This window comes from Corvus kubaryi, unplaced genomic scaffold, assembly GCF_017639235.1.
Source record: "Corvus kubaryi isolate FWS band 111438036 unplaced genomic scaffold, C.kubaryi_AGA036_p1.0 136, whole genome shotgun sequence".
Classification (NCBI taxonomy): domain Eukaryota; kingdom Metazoa; phylum Chordata; class Aves; order Passeriformes; family Corvidae; genus Corvus; species Corvus kubaryi.
The window spans coordinates 6,575,686-6,594,354 of NW_024580670.1; the positions used below are offsets into that span (position 1 = coordinate 6,575,686).

The 18,669-nt window shown below is 46.3% G+C and overlaps 1 protein-coding gene across 12 annotated transcripts in view; it reads left to right on the top strand.

The window, feature by feature from the left end:
- The window catches only part of ADAMTS9 (ADAM metallopeptidase with thrombospondin type 1 motif 9), an 81,860-nt gene that overhangs the window by 29,541 nt on the left and 33,650 nt on the right, over positions 1 to 18,669 (top strand). For all 12 annotated transcript variants that reach the window (XR_006013908.1, XR_006013897.1, XM_042014863.1 and 9 more), the window contains exons 13-28: positions 2,871 to 3,052; positions 3,148 to 3,284; positions 4,345 to 4,462; positions 4,722 to 4,817; positions 7,313 to 7,479; positions 7,588 to 7,717; positions 8,279 to 8,405; positions 10,035 to 10,245; positions 10,964 to 11,128; positions 12,236 to 12,400; positions 13,272 to 13,391; positions 15,169 to 15,273; positions 15,419 to 15,586; positions 15,764 to 16,048; positions 16,701 to 16,862; positions 17,435 to 17,611. Coding sequence is in view for 10 of the 12 variants with exons in the window: in XM_042014863.1 (XP_041870797.1) it covers positions 2,871 to 3,052; positions 3,148 to 3,284; positions 4,345 to 4,462; positions 4,722 to 4,817; positions 7,313 to 7,479; positions 7,588 to 7,717; positions 8,279 to 8,405; positions 10,035 to 10,245; positions 10,964 to 11,128; positions 12,236 to 12,400; positions 13,272 to 13,391; positions 15,169 to 15,273; positions 15,419 to 15,586; positions 15,764 to 16,048; positions 16,701 to 16,862; positions 17,435 to 17,611 (2,515 nt within the window). In the remaining 2 variants the exon portion in view is untranslated. The remainder of the gene's footprint in view (positions 1 to 2,870; positions 3,053 to 3,147; positions 3,285 to 4,344; positions 4,463 to 4,721; positions 4,818 to 7,312; positions 7,480 to 7,587; positions 7,718 to 8,278; positions 8,406 to 10,034; positions 10,246 to 10,963; positions 11,129 to 12,235; positions 12,401 to 13,271; positions 13,392 to 15,168; positions 15,274 to 15,418; positions 15,587 to 15,763; positions 16,049 to 16,700; positions 16,863 to 17,434; positions 17,612 to 18,669) is intronic.

Below are 18,669 nucleotides of genomic sequence, written 5' to 3' on the forward strand. Positions count from 1 at the left end.
CCTCCCCCTGGGCGGAGCATTTCACAATGGGATGATGTAATTTTATAGGTCATGCAGTGAGACCTTGATGGCCCATTAACCCCCGGAGGGAGTCAGGAGGGACGAAACATGATCAGGAGCACTTCGCCACCTGTTTTTAGCAGCTTATGAAGGTGGTAATAGAATACATAGTTTTGGTTACATCTTACATTGTAACCTAAGACACACTCTGAAACCATCCGGGGAGTTTGGAGCTGCTTTTAAATGTCAGAAGTGTGAGTGTGTTTCGGCCCCCAGCACTGTCTGCACGGAGATTTACTGCCAGGATTACCAAATTGACAGTTTGCAACAAGATGGCAAGCTGTAGCATCCTTTAGTTTGTGGTGTATCCATGTGTTAGTGTTATCTCAATCTCAGGGGTCATGTCTAGAGAAGAGACAGCTAAATAATTGCTTGGGACTTTGGATTTTATCAGACACACCTTAAAAAAAAAAAAGAGGCTCCTGCATGTTCTCCTTATCTAAATAGTTAAGAGTTTCATTTTAGTTAAATTGATTTATATTGGAAGCAATGTGGTTACCGTAAAAATGTTGTAATTGCAATTTTTTTTTTAAAGAAATACCCTCTTAAAGGTTTGTATACCTCAGAGGCTTTGTCAAACTGCAACAGTCCTGCAGAGGTACAAATGCTTTTGAAGTGAAAATGATGAATCCTGTTAACTCCTCCATGAAAGACTCACCCAGGTCTGGAGTGTGCTGCTGCCATGATTAAGAAGTGTGCTGTGTAGTGAGATGGTTGAGATGTCCCTTTGTAGCTAGAGGTAGCTCATGTGCAGGCATGGGATGGGCTCTGGTATTGGGAAACCCCCAGCAATTGCCATTGTGCCTGCAAGGCAAGGAGGAGTTTGGGCTATGTCTAAAGGGGCTGCTGTGCTGATAGCCTTAGAGCTGTCCCAAGTGTAATCAAGTAAGTTGTTTGAAGTTGTTTGTCACAACAAGGTGAACAACAGACTAAATCGGTAAAAACCAGGTTTAGACTTATTCTGCCACTAGGAAGTGGTGTAAAATCTTCAATGGGCACTGTGCAGTTGCTTGGGCTTTTTATCACTGGTACTTGCTTAATTGCAAACACCAGAAACATTTGTAAGTGACAGGAATTTCGTTTCTAGATGGCATGTGAGAACTGCCCTCAGAGCAGGTAGAGCTGGTGTTAGTAGCTATTGCTCAGGCTGTTCATACTCCGTGGCATTTAGGATAGGACTAGAGGGGTCCGCACCACAGCAGTGAGGATCTCAGTGACTGGAGGATGCTGGCAGGAAAAATCCCATGTGTGTAACTAGTGGTGCTACAGCGTCTCACCTGCAGCTGCTCAAGGAGGCAACTCCTTCTGCCAGACCTGTGAGCATCCCTAGTGGTGCTGATGGGGTGGTGGGGAGTCTGCCTGCCTCTTCCTGCTTTGCAGGCAATCTTTTGGCAAGGGCGAGCTGTTCTATGCTTCTGTCTCTCCATTTGTTTCACAGGAACTCTGCTACTTGAGTCACAATGAGTTTTTGAGCGTAAGAGTGAAGAATTGTTATTTGTGGGAGAAAAGGCACTGCTGGGCTTCCTGGGTGGTGGAGGTGCAGAGATGCCAAAAAAGTTCTGTTCAGCTGCAGGAACTTGTTGACTCACAGGGTGTAGAGACCATTGTGCATGTGCAGAGGGGTGCTGTCCCTTCTGTTAGAGGTGTTGGCTGCATGCAACGTGGAGATCTCACGGTGAGCATCTCTGTTCTGAGGGCAGGGGTGGTTCCCATTTATCACTCATTCATCTGCGTCTTGAAGGGTCTTCAAGTGTTCAAACCTTTGTGTGTTCCTTCCCAACCAGGCTCCAAGGGAAGGAGCATTCTGCCAGCATCCCTGGGGCACTCATGAGTGCCTGGTCCCCAGGCAAGACAGAGCTGATCCTGAAGAACAGTCCTGGAAGGCAGGAGTTGTGGGTGCCAGGATGTTGGAGCCTGGCACGTAACTCTTCTGATTGCACTGCTCTTCTGATTGCACTGTTAGTGCAGGCACTCATTTTACAGGGGGTGGGTAGAAGATGTAGGTTTGGTGGTTATTTTGATGTGCAGCTCATTCTTGCACCACTGCTGGCATTTGGAGAGGCTCTTTCAATCCTCACAGTGATGTTCTCTGGCAAAGGCTCCATCTGCATGTGAGAAAAATAGTTTTATGACTACAGCCCTGAATCTGTGAGTCAGGAAATTTAAAACGATAGCTTCTCCTAGGCTTATCCACTTTTTATGTGGCTTGGATGGGATCTCTCTCCCCACTTTAAACCAGTGTCATCCTGCTATAAAATGGGGGTAAGTTATTTATTGGCTGTCTTTGGTGCTTTCTGGAATATGTGGAAGTTATTTCAAAGTGCTCAGCATTAACATTTCTAACATTTGGGGCTAGAAATCCTGAAGGACTAAGTGCTGCCTCTGCAGGGAAGGAAGCCTTTTCTCCTGTGATGTTTAGTTATTTGCAACCCACTAAATCAAAGGCAAATTTTCAGCCACAAAATCCATAGGACTGATGGGGTTGTAAGGAGACAAGGGCCTGAGTGGGATCCCTCAGGTGAAAATAAATCCTCAGGTGGGGAAGAAGATGTTGCTCTTCCTCTCTGGCTTCTCTCACTGCCATGGCATCCATCAGAAAGCACATATTCTCTTTTTCATCCCTTTTTATTGCATATGTGATCTTTTTTGTTAGACACCGGCATAACATTTCTTGCTTGTCAGCCTGGGATACTAGTTAAAGATATGCACAAAGACAGAACCCACAAAATGCTGTTGCAAATCCTGACTGTACTGAACAGGTTGCAGAATTGCAATTCCACCTCATTGCCAGCCTGGTGTTGTCTCTGCAGACCCAAAAACGGTGGGAAATACTGCGTGGGTCGTCGCATGAAGTTTAAATCCTGCAACACAGAACCATGCTCAAAGCTGAAGAAGGATTTCCGGGATGAGCAGTGTGCCGACTTTGATGGGAAACACTTCAACATCAATGGGCTTCCCACAAATGTGCGCTGGGTTCCCAAATACAGCGGCAGTAAGTGGCTGGGGGGGATGTAGATCCTGCCTCCTGCATTGCTGCTTTGGGATGACGGTGTTCAGATAGCGTGCTTCTGGTTTCTCTCACCACAGTCCTGATGAAGGATCGGTGCAAGCTGTTCTGCCGGGTGGCAGGGAACACGGCCTATTACCAGCTGCGGGACCGGGTCATCGACGGGACGCCCTGCGGCCCCGACACCAATGACATCTGCGTGCAGGGCCTCTGCCGGGTAATCATTTTCCTTCCTCTTCACCAAAGGGGGATGGCAGTTTTGTAGGGCAGGCTGGCACTTCTGCACCATGATCCAGGCAGTTGTTGGCATGTCCTCTTCGCTCAGGGGCTGCCAGCAGCATCTGCACACTTCGTAAGCCCTAAATGGTCTGACATTTGTGCCAACCTCCAGATTTGCCAAAGAGCCACACATGGAATCATAGGATCATTTAGGTTGGAAAAGACCTTTGAGATCAAGTCCAGCCATTAACCCAGCACTGCCAAGTCCACCACTAAACCATGTCCCGAAGTGCCATATCCACATGTCCTTTAATACCACCAGGGAGGGTGACTCCCACCACTGCCCTGAGCAGCCTGTTCCAGTGTTTGACAACCCTTTTGGTGAAGAATTATTTCCTAATATCAAACCTAAACCTCCCCTGTTGAACATAAGGCTGTTTTCTCTTGTCCTATTGCTTGTTACCTGTGAAGAGCCTGACCCCCACCTGGCTACAACTTCCTTTCAGGTAGTTGTAGAGAGTGAGAAAGTCTCCCCTGAGCCTTCTTTTCTTCAGGCTGAGCTCCCCAGCCCCCTCAGCCACTCCTCATCAGACTTACTCTAGACCATTCACCAGCTCTTCTTGGGACACACTCAAGTGAAAGATGTTTGCACATCTGCCCTAAGTTATTGAGGGGTGTGGAGGTCTCAGCCTAAATCCCAGTGTTGCTTCCTTCTGTGCTTTGCCCCAGTTCTTCCTGATCAGACCCCAGATTTCTGTTCACAATCATTCTTCGCACTTTTCTCTATGGGAACAATTGATGCAAGAATTTTTCTCTACTGAAGGCATTGCCTAGTGCAAACAGCCATTTTGATTCTTGCTTTGTTAAAAAGCCTTTTGTTGTAAAACCTTGTGGGATGCCCACACTGTAAGTCAGTGGAAAAATGTGGGTAAGCAAACCGCTTTATCTCATGGCAGCCTTTTGCATAAACAGCTTTTGTGTGCCTTAATTAGGAGATTTGTCAATGCTGTTCTAGTCTGTATTTGCTCAATCTATTTTTTTCAATTTTTCTCTTAAAGCAAGCTGGATGTGATCATGTGCTGAATTCAAAAGCAAGAAGAGATAAATGTGGTGTTTGTGGTGGGGATAATTCTTCATGCAAAACTGTTGCAGGCACATTTAACACGGTGCATTATGGTAAGAATCTGTTGCTAAAAACTTCATAGTGAAAAATGTGGGTCTGTAAAAGCCATTGCAACACTTAATCTACAAAAACACTGATGTAAACCACAAAATCCTTCTAGCTATAGTATATTCCATTTTATAACTATGCTATCCCTAGCTGAAACGTATCAGCTTGTGTAATGTGAGGTAACTTTGCTCATTTCCCTTCCCCTGTACAAAGCAAATGAAATGCCTGTGTAATAGCCTTGACTTTCTGTTAAATCTTTCCTAGGTTATAACATTGTGGTTCGCATCCCAGCTGGTGCCACTAATATTGATGTGCGTCAGCACAGTTACTCAGGGAAACCAGAGGATGACAACTACCTGGGTGAGTTGTACTCCTTATTTCACTCCAGAAATCTGCTAGGTTGCCTGGTTGTGGTGATATATCTACTGGCAGCTCTCTGCTAGGGAGGATGAAGAATTCATTTAAGGGAGATGTTTTCTTGGTGGGAATTTTTATATGTCTGCCAAACATCCAGCCTTATCTTCTTCCTTTTATTTTTGTTCATGCTCTCCTAGATGCAACATTTGGGAACTTCACCAATTATAAGAAATATTCCCTTAGGGTTCGTCTAGGGCTGTGAAGGACTGTTGAGCCTGGGTGGGAACTGAGGGATAAAGCTGGGAACCAAACAGGATTCTGAGTTCTGCTGGAGTCTCCTCACTGCAACTGCTGTCACCATGCTTTGGCTGGTGCCATGTCCTGAAAGATGTTTGTGCAAACACATACAAAGAGAAATTGTCTTCTATTCTTCTGAGAATAATAATTCTGATTTCACTTAGACTGAGGCCTGATAGTGACACGTAACTGTAAAGAAATAGCCTGCACCAAAGATGTTGGTTTGATTTAAACCTAACAGTAACTTGGCCTTTGGCTGAGGGACTTTCATAGTCACTGTTTTCTCTAACCTGTGGCTGTGTCTTCAGAGGCAGATGAAAATGCTTCTGTTAGACCACTCTGCTACATGCACATATATGTTGTTAGCATGGCCATGAGTGTCTTTTCCATCATGATCACTAACTCACCCCATGGATAGTTCTGTTTGTGTTCAATAGCAGAGATAATACAAATGAACATCACGACTGATGTTACACCTGCTAGTTGAAGGCTGATCTTGCCATTAAGTCCTGTTTGGGGTCTCTCAGAGTCTCTGGTCCTCCTTTTCTGCACACCCTGTGCCTTGCACTACCAGTTGTGTTGCAGTAGCACAGGGTCCTGTATTTACGTCTCTCAACAGGGCACTTCATTTTGTTTTATCTCACCAAATTCCTGTAACTGGGTATGTTAAAAAGAGGAGTTGGCTGATGGCCCCTAGCCCATCAAAGGTAAAGGGAGTCACTTGAGAAACAATACCAGAGACTACCATGCACCAAAGGGAGGCAATGCTGACAGCCTTGGCTGTCTGAAATGCCATCCATGTGGCTGGACTCTTCATTGAGGCAAAAAGATGAAGTGGTGCAGCATGAATGCACATCAGCACCAAAAAAACCTTACTGAGGTCTCAGAGTTCTCTGTCTTGGAGGAGGGAGGCAAGTTTTATTATTCCTCTTTCCTGGAAAAAACAATCCTCGCTATGCTGTGCCTACTCAAACTGGTTCACCCCAGAAGGAGCCCCAAACTTCTCAGCTCTTCTTGGAGGGCCTTTAATCTTCTTGGGAAACAACGAAGTCAAATCTTCTTTAACGTTGCTTTAATATTGCTGGGAAAGCATCTCTTCACGTTAGGCCTGACTAGAAGCAAATGAGAAGTATGCATGTGTCCACTTATTTTGCAGCTCTCTGAGTGTGAAATCTTGGGCCCTCAGTTACTGTGAACCCTGTAGTTGCTTAACAATTTAGGAGGGATTTGATGTCATCATCAAGTCCAAGATGTACCTGCTGTTACAGGAGATACAGTAAAAGAGAAGGAATCCTTTAATGAGTTTTACTACTGCCTAATAACATTAAAGCTTCCAAAGTGTGGCACTTGTTAGAGTGTAGCCTCTGCTTTGTGAGGTTTTCTCCATCTATGTCTGTTTGCTACTGAGCAGTGTTTTGCTTCATTATCGCTCCTCATTTGATGGAAAAACCTTCCCTTTGGTGTTTTGGTGTCTAGATTTTTGAGTACAGGGGCTTTTTAGTAGCAGAGCTGTGATGGGTGAAATGGTGGGGAAACTAACTTAGGAAATTAGCTACATAATCGCATTAGTGTGAAGTTGTGCAGCAGACTGCTGTTTTCAGGAAACTGTTCCTTTTATAAAGCATTTAGGCTTTAAGCCTCCAGTACTCTCACATAGCTTAAGATTTGGAATAATAAAATATACGGGGGGAGGAGGGAGAGGAAAAGAAAGGGGGAGATACTGACCAAACTCCCTGTAATTATATACTAGAAAATCATGTTTAGGTAATTAGGGTGTGTGCATTTACCCTAAGAACACACCTGGAAGCACCAGGGAAGCCACCCTATCCACACAGCTAATGGAAAGGTTTGGGCAGGATTATTTCTGTGGTATGTGTGGGGATACAGCCTATGTGTGCTCCTTGCAGCAGCCAGCCCAGAATGCCTTTTAGATATCTCTGCATTGGCTTATGGATGAACTGTTTAGCAACAACTTCAGGCATTCAGCCTTCATTTTTAAGAGGCTTTCCAGTGGAAAAAGGAGAAGGCACAATGTTTGCAAGAGCTCTGCTGTTGTCTTTACATCCTTTCTGTTTGAGAGTGCCAGTGGGCTTTTCCCCCCACCCCCAAGGGAAAGGAGCACTGAGACCGCATGACCCACATTGTTATGTACGTATGAGTTAATTCTGCCTCTTTAGTTCTTGTTTTTTGCACCTATGCAGCCTTATCTAACAGTCAAGGAGACTTTATATTAAATGGAGACTTTGTCGTCAGTATGTTTAAAAGGGAAATCAAAGTTGGGAATGCTGTGATCGAATACAGTGGCTCCGATAATACTATTGAAAGAATTAATTCTACAGATCGGATTGAGCAAGAAATAACGCTGCAGGTGAAGTATATGTTGTGTGTATGGACAAGTCTGCCCGGCATTGTTGGACTGAAAATAGTGGGCAGTGATATCTGTTGGTTTACTCTGCTTCATTTTTCTTCTTCTCAGGTTTTATCAGTGGGCAACTTGTACAATCCTGACGTTCGTTACACGTTCAATATCCCTATTGAGGACAAACCTCAGCAGTTTTACTGGAATGAGCATGGCCCATGGCAGCCCTGCAGTAAGCTTTGCCAAGGTGGGTGCTTGGGAAGGCTTAGTTTTGTCCTGGATTCATTTGGGGTTTGGGCATTGCTGTCAGATCTCTCTGATTTCTTCGAGATTCTTACCCTGTGGGTGTGATTGTTTCCCTGGACTGCAGTGGTAGGTAACATCCTACAAGGTGCTTCTGGATTTCAGAGCAGGACACCTTACAGCCCCTCCCAGCCAGGTGAGCCTCACAACCTGGTCTGCAAGTGAGGAAGCTGAAGCACAGAAAAGGTCATGAGGCATTTCCTAAGGCTGCAAAATGCACCAGTGTCTGGTTTTGGGTCTGACATCCGATCGTTGCCAGTGCCCACCCTGCTAAATACTCAGAGCCCATCCCTGTGGGGGTGCTGCAGCTCTCTGCTTGTGTCCGTCCTGTCTGTGATAAAGCCCTTCTACTCCGCTTAGTCTTAAACTCCCTCTCTGTTTCTGATAGAGGTAGGAAAGCACACCTAAACATCTCTTAAATGCTGCTACGAAAGGTGTAAGAGAAATAACTGAATTGATCACTTCGGTGCATGACTCAAACCAAGTGCTGGTTTTCTCTGTGCAGGAGAACGAAAAAGGAAACCTGTGTGTAAGAGAGAGTCGGATCAGCTCACGGTGTCAGACCAGCGATGCGATCGAGTTCCCCAGCCTGACCCCACCACTGAGCCTTGTAACACTGAATGTGAATTAAGGTGCACTGTGCTTAGCTGTGTATATAAATAACATTGTGTACTCATTATTTACTCTTCTTTCCATGCACTTCTCACCATAATTCCCTTTCTCACCAGCCTGTATTAGATTTTGAAAAACAAAAGGATTGGTAGTTGCCTCTTTGTCAACCAAGAGGGATTGTCATCCACCAGTGGTGTTTTGAGAGGCACTTTTTGATGTTTTTTACATTTCTCTTGCTTGATTCAATTAGGGCTAACTATAACAAAAATTCTCTAATGTTGAAAAATCTCTCTGTGCAATACAGGGTCTGAAATTTGCATCTGCCTGGATCAGAAATGCTCAGAGCCATTCTACATACAGCCTGCAAAGAGGGGAAAACATACTTAAAGCAAAAACGTAGCTAAGACTTGGATTTATCATTGTTTATTTAAAGCAAAGAATAGGTTTAAGTGTAGAATGGGTTTGGGGCTGTCCCCAGAGAATTCCTGGCAAGCTGGAATTGATGGAGCACAGCCTAAATCATCACAACCCATTTTCCTTTAAAAAGCAATCTGTTTTCTTTTCTGGGGCTTAAATATGGTAGCCTTAAGCGGCTGCTGGTGAAGCAATTCAGATGGCCGAGTTTCCCGAGGGGTTTCTCAGCCCTGTTAAACCGGGGCTGTGCAGGCCCGGGTTGTCGCGGTAACAGCTGTTGCCATTGCAACAGGTTGGAAACTTGAGAAGGGCAAACGCAGGAGTCTGAAGGCATGCAGGGATGTGAGGCTCCCACCAGTCAGGAGCTATTGACTCCAAATCCCCTCGATCTTATTCTCCAGGCTGTGCTGGAGTTTGCTCCCTTGCCTTGGGAGCGGGGCTCTGTGCTCCCTGTACAGGCACAGGCAGCAGCCTGAGGGTCTCCAGGACCCCCAGAGGATGTCACTGCCTCCTCCCCCAGAAGCCACCCCTGTCAGGTGTGAGGGTCATGGGCTCCTGTTGGTTTCAGGGTCTCCAGCACCTCCCTGGATCAGGCCTCATATCCAGCATATCTTTCCAGAGCTGGGCTGATGTGAAGCAGGGCTGTATCCCCAGGTGGGTCCTTGAGGGCCTCTAGCACCATCCTTGTTGCGTATCTCACAGCGGAGGCAGCAGAGTGGAAATCTGTCTGTCAAGAGAACACCTCTAATCCCTGCTGACACAGCTAGGGCTTGAGTGTCTTGTAGCAAGCCATTTGCTTGTCCTTTGGAGTGCTGAAACTGCTCTGTGAGTATCCTGCAATGTGGAACACCTCTCAAACCTGTGCAGGTCATTTTCTGGTGCTGTATTTTCCAGCTTTTATTTTTTAGAGACAGGTGCGGGGGAGCATGGGCTAGAAAGCTTTCAGAAGCTTTCAGAGTATTGTTCCTTGCTTGGCCATGAACTCCCATTGCCACGTTGGTCCCACAAGGTTACGGTGTGGCTTTGCTGTCTTTGTTTTGCTCAAGAGAGACCTGCTGACAGTTTCTTCCCTTCAAGGAGCAATGCCAGGGTTAGCTGAAAGTCCCAAAGCATTGGGAAGCGTGACACAGAGCCAAAACTTCCTGTTTAAGAGCATATATTCCTTATTTCTGTCAAACACTCTTGAGCACGTTGTCTGCAGAGCTCAGGGCTGATGTTTGCTGTCCTCGGCCCAGGTGGCACATTGCAAGGAAGAGCGAGTGCACGGCGCAGTGTGGGCTGGGCTACCGTACCCTGGATATCTACTGCTCCAAGTACAGCCGGCTGGAGGGCAAGATAGAGAAGGTGGATGATCGCTTCTGCAACAGCCAGGCCAAGCCCAGCACGAGGGAGAAGTGCACTGGAGACTGTAACGTGGGAGGGTGGCGGTACTCGGCCTGGACTGAGGTAAGGGATGCTTCATGGCACAGCGAATGCTGCTCCTTGCACAGGAGTACATTGGGCTGTGTAGGTTGCTAACAGAATATATATAAAATATGGGCACAGTGGTTCTGCTTTCACTGCTTCCTCTGGAGTACGCTCTAGTCTGAATCAGCCTGGTACTCCTTACCTTCCACTGCAATTAATATATACTTTAAGTATCTGTCTTCATTACATGAGGCCCTGCTAGCTGTCTTCTGCCATCAAAGCTGTCACCGCTGCCAGGAGCTGGGGACGACGTTGCCATCATCTGAAATTTGTTTCCTTTACACATCTTAGCTTTTGCATGAACAAGAAAATTCCTGAATGCAGGCACAGAGAGATTGATGAGCCTGGGGATTTCCAGGGAGGGGCGCGATGAAGGAGGGTTGGCTGGTCAGAGAGAGTAAATCTCTCCTAAAATGAGAACGAGCAGCAGCCATTTAGGAGAACTGAAAGGCAACACTTGTAAAAGTAATAATGGGGTTATAACCTGAAATGAATTTGTGAAACACATTGCCACGACATTTTATTAAGCTTAGTGAGATTGGCTTTTTAAAAGAATACATAAAGTAAAAACCTGTTACTTAAAGTATAAATTGTTCTTCCGGAGGTCTCCTGCAGCACTCTACAGTGACTGCAAAGAGAGAGGAGGCAATAGGAGTAGAGTGGCAGGAAACATTTACTGGGTGTGTGTCCCTCGCAGTGCTCCAAGAGCTGCGGTGGGGGCACACGGCGGCGGCGAGCCATGTGTGTGAACACCTACAACGATGTCCTGGATGACAGCAAGTGCAGCCAGCAGGAGAAGCTGACAGTGCAGCGATGCAGTGACTTCTCGTGCCCACAGTGGAAAACCGGTGACTGGTCCGAGGTAGGTGCTGGTCATCAAGGTGGGCTCACCCTGCTGGTCCTCCACCCTGAGGGGCTGGTACCTGCAAAGAGGTGTCTCCCTCCCTGCTTGGCTGTCATGATTTGTTTGTGCCTCCTGCAGAAGGTCTCCCCAGGCCTGTGTACAGGGAGGTTTCAGCCAGGCAGCAAAGTCATTGGCCTTGGTAGCCCTGGTCAGGTGGCCACTTTCCTCCCTGCTAAGCCACAGGGGGTTAATGTCTCTCCAATCCTGCAGTAATTTCTCCCCAGTTTTTCCATAGTTCTGCTGTACATTTGGGAAGAAAAACACCTTCTGCCCTCATTTTCCCTAGAGATTATCCTCAAGAGCTCTGGCTGTCACTGGAGGGCAGGATTTCACCCTGCTGATGTTTTGTTCAGCCTCTCTCTGCTGTTTATTACCTCTTCCACTGCTGCTCGTGTGTTTTGCAATGCAACAAAACTATCTTGATAGGTTCGTCTCTGCAGCAAGACTGGGGGTGCTGGAGAACAGTATTCAAAGGATGCTCGTCACCATTGTGGCCAAATTTCTCGTTTCTGTGAATCATGTTCTTTTAGTGCATAATGAAAGCAATTAAATGGGAACAGGGATTGTTCTCTACAAAACGTGTCTTCTGATTCAAGCTAGTAGCAGTCCAAGCCATGCCAGGGCAGTGGAAGAGGTGCTCACAGCCTGCAGAAGCCAAGACCCTTAAAGTGCACGCTCAGAAAGAACAAGTTTTTTAGAAGCACCCTGTTGTGCACAGCTAAAACCCCGCAGGGCAGTGCTGTGCATTCGCACCATGTCTCACACCTGCTGGAAATCAAGACCCTTTGTGATCTCACTTTGCCCGTGCTGAAGGATTCTGGCCCAGCTGTGCTCTCCATGGTCCAGCTCCTGCTCTAGACGAGCTCCTGATAGCAATCTTCTTGTTGACAAGACACTCTCCTGTCTTCCAGGACTTGTTGTTAGCTAAAGAGCTGCATTTCAGCACCAGGTTTTTTTAAGCTGTGGTTGCAGTAGGTCTCCAGGTTTATTTTCCAGTGCCAGGGCAGGTGCTGAGCTGGCAGCGCATCCCTGGTACCACCTGAACTCTCACTTTTCTCCTTGCAGTGCTTGGTCACCTGTGGAAAAGGACACAAGCACCGCCAGACATGGTGCCACTTTGGAGAAGATAGATTGAATGACAGGTTTTGCGACCCCGAGACAAAGCCAGAGTCAGTGCAGATGTGCCAGCAGCAGGAGTGTGCCTCGTGGCAAGTGGGGCCCTGGGGCCAGGTACCACGGAGCCCCACAGGGCTCCCAGCTGGGGGGGACCTGGATGAGGGTGGTGGGAGCTGGGTGCTGCCCTTTCATCCAAATTCATCAGCATAACTGTGTTGATTGATTTGCACACCAAAGCAGCCCTCTGTTTGCTTGGGTTCAGCGGATAGGCAGCAATAACAGTACCTGCCTTTTGTGCTAAATTTAATCTCTGTCATACTAAATTTGCCATGATTTTCAAAAAAAGGGGATTCCAAGGTTACGTTCCTAAATCCATATTTAGGCACATAAATATATGGCCTAATTTTCAGAGAAAAGCTGCTCACATTGAGTAACTTTTGTTGCTTTTAATGTTTTCCAGTTTCTGGGTTAGTGAGGGGTTTTCTTCTGTTAAAATACAAGTTACTCATTTCTTCCAGAGTGTTCTGGCATCTGCTTTTTCACAAAGCTGTTAGCTCTTGACTTAAAAAAGCAGCAACAAACCCAGACCAGTTGTCCTAGTCAGACGTATTTCCCATCAGTAAAATTATTCATTAGCTGCTCATGCAACCATGGGGCTGAACAACCAGTTTTAAAGAAGGGTATCATGCAGGTTCTACCAGATTCTGATTCTAATGTGTGCAGCAAAGTAAATCATTTCAGTGCTCGCACTTTGCTTTCCGAAGAATCAAGTGAAGCGTGCAAGGCACTGGTGGCCGCAGTGAGTTAAAACTTTGACCTAATTTAAAGCTGAAATGCATGAAGTGGAGAGAAACCAGAAGGGAAACTGTCTTTTATTTTTGCTGCTCTTGCTACGTGCCTAAACACAGGCTGGGCTGATTAATACTTTCTAAGCAAAGCAGTTACTCAGACCCAGTGCTCTTTTCTCCCATCTGTCTTGTCCCAGTGCACTGTTACTTGTGGCCAAGGCTACCAGATGAGAGCAGTGAAGTGTGTTGTGGGCACCTACGTGTCAGTGGTGGATGATAACGACTGTAATGCTGCAACCAGGCCTACAGATACCCAGGTAAATCCTGCTGCCTTGTCTCCATTTTTTCACTGTGTGTGTATGGAGGCATCCAGGCTACAGGTTCAGGGGATATCTTGCTGCAGAAAGGCTTTGCTCTGAATGCCAGCCCTGCAGAGCAGTACCTTGGGCTGCTCCATGGTTGTTGGAAGGATGCAGCACAGCACCCTGCTTTGGTAGAAATGGTACAGATGAGCTGTGTTCAGGGAGTGCCCATCTGTGGCACCATCCCATCCTCTCCATGTGGTTCACCTTACACTCTGAAGCACCAGATTGCCAGAAAGGCAACAGACAACCTATGAGGGTATCAGGACTTTGTGGGTGAAGATTAGTTACTTTTGCTTATGGTTTATATCCATGGAGCTCTAGTCATACAGTGGGATGTGAGGGTATGTTCAGATGCAGCACTAAAGCTGAATTCTTAAGAGCTTATGAGCTAAAGAAGCTGCAGGGGATGAATATGGGTAACAACCAGAGACCAGAAGGTTGAGACAGTATTTATTGGCCTTAGAGGTCTTGATACCTCCTTTGGCTTACATGGAGTCGAGGATACCTGGCTGCAGTCTGGGCTCATGTGGCTGCAGAACTGTTGCTGTGTCCTGACAAATGATGGTGAAGGGCCATAATTTCTTGTATGCTGCATGTGACAATGTAGTGTTTGTGACAGCTACAGTTCCAGACACTTCCTCCCTGGCCAGATAAATTGAGAAATGTTGCACACTTTGCAGATTTGCTGAAGAGGCTTTCCATGCTTGGAAGCAAACATGTAAAGTCCCATTTCAAGCAGGAGATATGCCCAGGGTGTCTGAAGGAGCTGAATAAAACAGAACATTACCATCTATCTGTCATCTAGGAGAGTTGTAGTGCTCATGCCCTGCCCAGCTTCAGTCTTGCATGAACTCACAGAGTTTATCTAAGGCTACAATATTTGGGAAAGCACTGTTTTTCCCATGTATGGAGACCAGTTGCACTACAGTCAAGGGGTAACAAACCCACTTGTCGTCAGCCCTCATTTGGCATGCATGCCTCCAGCATAAGTGAAATCACAGCAGAACAGAAATCAGGATTGCCATTTGTCAGAAGCTGCTCTCCCCCTCACAAGGACAATCACTATTAATTTCCTTTTTGGCAAGGACCACTAAATGGAGTAAGTCATGGATGTTCATAATTTCTGTCACCAGACCTCCCAGAAGGTCTGGACAGAACCCTCCTGTGAGGCACCGTACGAAGACTGAGCAGAATTACATGCCTGTCCTCAAAACCTCACATTGCTTGGTGTGTGGTGGAGATTAGCACATGGATATAGGTGGTCTGGTGGGCTGCAAGGATTCAGAGGGCTGTAATCAGCAGCATAACCTTTATTGTGTGGGCAGCAGGTCTTGCGCTGAAGGAAGGGAGCTTTGAAGGGAGATATAGTTGCTGCTTTGCAGATGTGTGTTCATGTCAGAACTCTTAATGAACTTTCATCTTTTGTCTCAAAAAATCTGGTTTTAATGCATAGAGATGGCACATGGTTATGGGGATCCCTATTGTAGAGTTCCTAATAAGTCAAAAGTCCAGATAGGGTTCTGCAGATGAAGGCCTTGGAATATAGATATCGAATTTTGCTGATTCAGGAAGAGGATGCAGGGAGGAAGCCTGCCTGCACAGCACATGCAGGTCATAGAGTTTCAAGATGTTGCATGTTGTTCATAATTTCATTGAAGAGGAGGTGGTTTAACCAAAAACTCTGCAAATTCTTTATTTCTTGTTTTTCCCCAATGTATTTCCTGTACAGGACTGTGAAATAGCTGTATGTCCTCCCCATCCAAATAGTCCTGAAGCCAAGAGAGCCATATCAGGCATTCACAGGACGCAGTGGAGATTTGGATCCTGGACACCAGTAAGCACACATCATAATACTTTCAGGATTATTTTACAGTAGACAATGTGATATTTTTAAGTGCATATGCCCAACTTTTCATTACAAAGTCCTTGCAATGTATGTCAGGCAACTTCCTAGTAGAGTGCTCTTTGCTCTTCCCTAGTGCTCTGCAACGTGCGGGAAGGGAACCCGAATGAGATATGTCAGCTGCCGGGATGACCAGGGCTCTGTGGCTGATGAGTCAGCTTGTTTCCACCTTCCAAAGCCATCAGCCACAGAAATGTGCACCGTGACACCGTGCGGGCAGTGGAAAGCCTTGGAGTGGAGCTCTGTAAGCATAACACTGTCTATTGCAAGAGACCTCATTGCTGGAAACGTGTTTCATTAATCTGTTGCACTTGCCCTTTTATAAGTGAGGTTATTTGGGTTTTCTGCTGTTCATTATTAGCAAGAGCTGGTTTTCAAAACTGGAAATGTGACTGTGTCTCCTTTTCCCACTGTAATGCAGTGCTCGGTGACTTGTGGTCAAGGTAAGGCAACGCGACAAGTGATCTGCATCAATTACAGTGACCAGCTGGTGGATAGGAGCGAGTGTGACCCAGACGACCTCCCTGCCACCGAGCAAGACTGCTCCATGTCTCCATGTCATCCAAACAGCCATGACTACGGCAGGTCCATCCACCCTTTCCTCTATCCTGATCATCGCCTCAAACTGCCCCCTGGAGGCAGCCCAAACCGAAACCGTGCACATATACCGGGAGGCAATCAGTGGAGGATTGGCCCCTGGGGTGCTGTAAGTGCCCCGATTCTCTTATTCCTGGGTTTTGTTGGGTTTTGTTTCTTTCCCAGGCTAATTCAGTCTTTTCTTGAAGTCAGAAGTCAGCACACAGTGAAAAGAGAGAGGGACGTTTCTCCCCACTGTCTGCTCTCTGCTCACACAAGCAAGTGTTGCAGAAGGGCTCAGGCATTGCTTATCAGCCTCTCATACCTTGTATCTCCAAGGTACTCTAGGCAGAAAGCTGACAGCATCATTTTCCCTGAGGCAAAGGCCGGCCTCTACTTCTTGGCTGTCTCCTGGGACATTTACAACAGAGTTGTTGCCAAAGCACAGCAGAGCCTCCATGCCAGCTACTCTCACTGCAAACAGTATGCAATGCTTTATCGTGGAAGTCTGTAAAGGGAATTAAGTGCAAATGGGATATCAAACACTGCAGCAGGGATTATTCACCTGCTTAAAACTAGGCTAGCATTTACTTTCTTTGCTTAGTCAGCTCCTAAGTCATTGCACTGCTATTGGTAGTAGCTGGGTTTTGAAGTTTAATAATGCCTGTTAGCTGCATTAAACTTCTAGTGGTATATTCCCATGGTGCAAGACACTGGGAAGGAGCTGGGAATACAAACTTATTCCTGGACTCAATGAAACCATGGGCAATTGTGTCTTCCAGTGCTCTAGCACATGTGCGGGGGGGTTCCAGCGGCGGGTCGTGGTGTGCCAGGATGAAAACGGATACACCGCAAATAACTGCGATGAGAAAAGCAAACCCATGGAGCAGAGATCATGCGAATCTGGCCCCTGCCCTCAGTGGGTCTATGGCAACTGGGGAGAGGTGAGTGTATCATCCATCCTGGGCTCCGTGCCCAGGGCAAGACTTTCATTAGCGAGTGGCTGAAAAATGGGAGAAGAGAGGGGTATTGTGGTGTCATTTATTAGAAAGATTGGAACTTGAATGGCAGCCTCTGATAAATGAATGAACCTGAGCAACTGCTGGGTGGTGTTTTTGTTTCCATTTGTCTTGCAAAAACTTTCTTCCCCAGCAAAAGTAAATTTTACAAAAAAGAAGATTTTTTTTTTTAAGCCAGGTTTAACTGAAGGCCTTTTTTTTTAAATGAAAGCACTGCTCCATTTTGAAAATTAATCTGAGATAAGCAGTTGGAGAAGTAAACCTCCAGTATCACATTGAGTCGGGCAATATCATGGTGGAGCAGCATGAACAGCTTTAGGAGAGAAGCTGAAGCAGCTGAAGGTCCATCTGAGGCTCACAAGGGGGATTTGGCTGGAGTGGATTAGTTGGGAACAGAAACCACCATTGGTTTTTAGAGGTGCTAGTGCTTTGGGCAGCCAGTGGGCAGTATTTTTGCTGTCCCAACGGTGACTGCTCTGTCCTATGCTGACTTGCAGTGCACGAAGCCATGCGGGGCGGGGACAAGGACACGGCTAGTGGTGTGCCAGCGCCCTAACGGAGAAAGGTTTACGGATCTGAGCTGTGAAATCCTTGACAAGCCACCAGACAGAGAGCAGTGCAATGTGCAGGACTGTCCTAGAGATGCTGACTGGAGTGCTGGTCCTTGGAGCTCGGTACGACCATAAACTCTTTCTCTTTGTGAACCGTTTTGTAGATACCCCCTAACAACAGATTTAATTTGCTTCAAACCAAGGTGCTAATGCTTCATGTCTTAAAACTGCACTTACAGAGGATTATTTACCATATATTCAGAATAACACCTGTTTAGGAAGGTCTTACATTAGGGGAGCTTGAGTCCTTTAATTTAAAAGGCACTTTCTGCCACCTTTGTCCATTTCATTACACTGTGCAAGTGCTGTGCATTATGAATCTTGGTTCTGACTGAGTTTTTGCATGTGGATTTACACCTGGCATTTAAGCAGTACATTTCCATTGAAGCTAAATTGTTCTGCTCTTTAATGGTAATACTGCACTGTGCACCTACTGGTTTACCAGTCGCATGTTCTCTGCCAAAAGCAAAATTACTGGGGAGAATGTGCTAAATGGCACCAATTTCCAGGCATGTATAAGTATGTATAGATGTGTTTGCATGTCCCTACCTGCCCACACACAGACCTACATGGAAACACATGTGCATTCACACCTGTGCTCTATTTCTGTTCCTGTGCATATAATATGACTGTGATGTACAGTGCAAAGGCACCTGTAAGCTATTCTCATGCATCTCTCTGGTTCTGGAGAGTGATTGTCTAGCCTGATCTCCAACTGCTGCTCTATCACTAAGCCAGCAAATGATCAGCAAGGTGCTGGAAGGCTTAAAACCCTGGGAGTTTCCCAATAACAAAATAGTGTTTGGAGCAGAGGTGTTTTACATTGCCCCTTTGCCGCTGGAGGAGTCTGCTACAGAGATGCTCTTGTGAGGGAAGAGCAGCCCTGAACCACAGGGTTGGGGTGCTATTTTGGGTGCCACATCTTTGCAATTCTCCCTGCCTAGAGCAGCAACCTCTGCTCTGAATCCTGCACCAAAGCACGTGCCACCCGAGGCGCTTCCGGAGCCCTGGAAAACCACGGACCTGTCTGTTTTGGAGTGGCCTTCAAATAGATGTCAACCTTTATTGTGTATTTTGTTATAAAAGCATTTGAAGAATTTTTTTTTTTTTAAATCTGATTG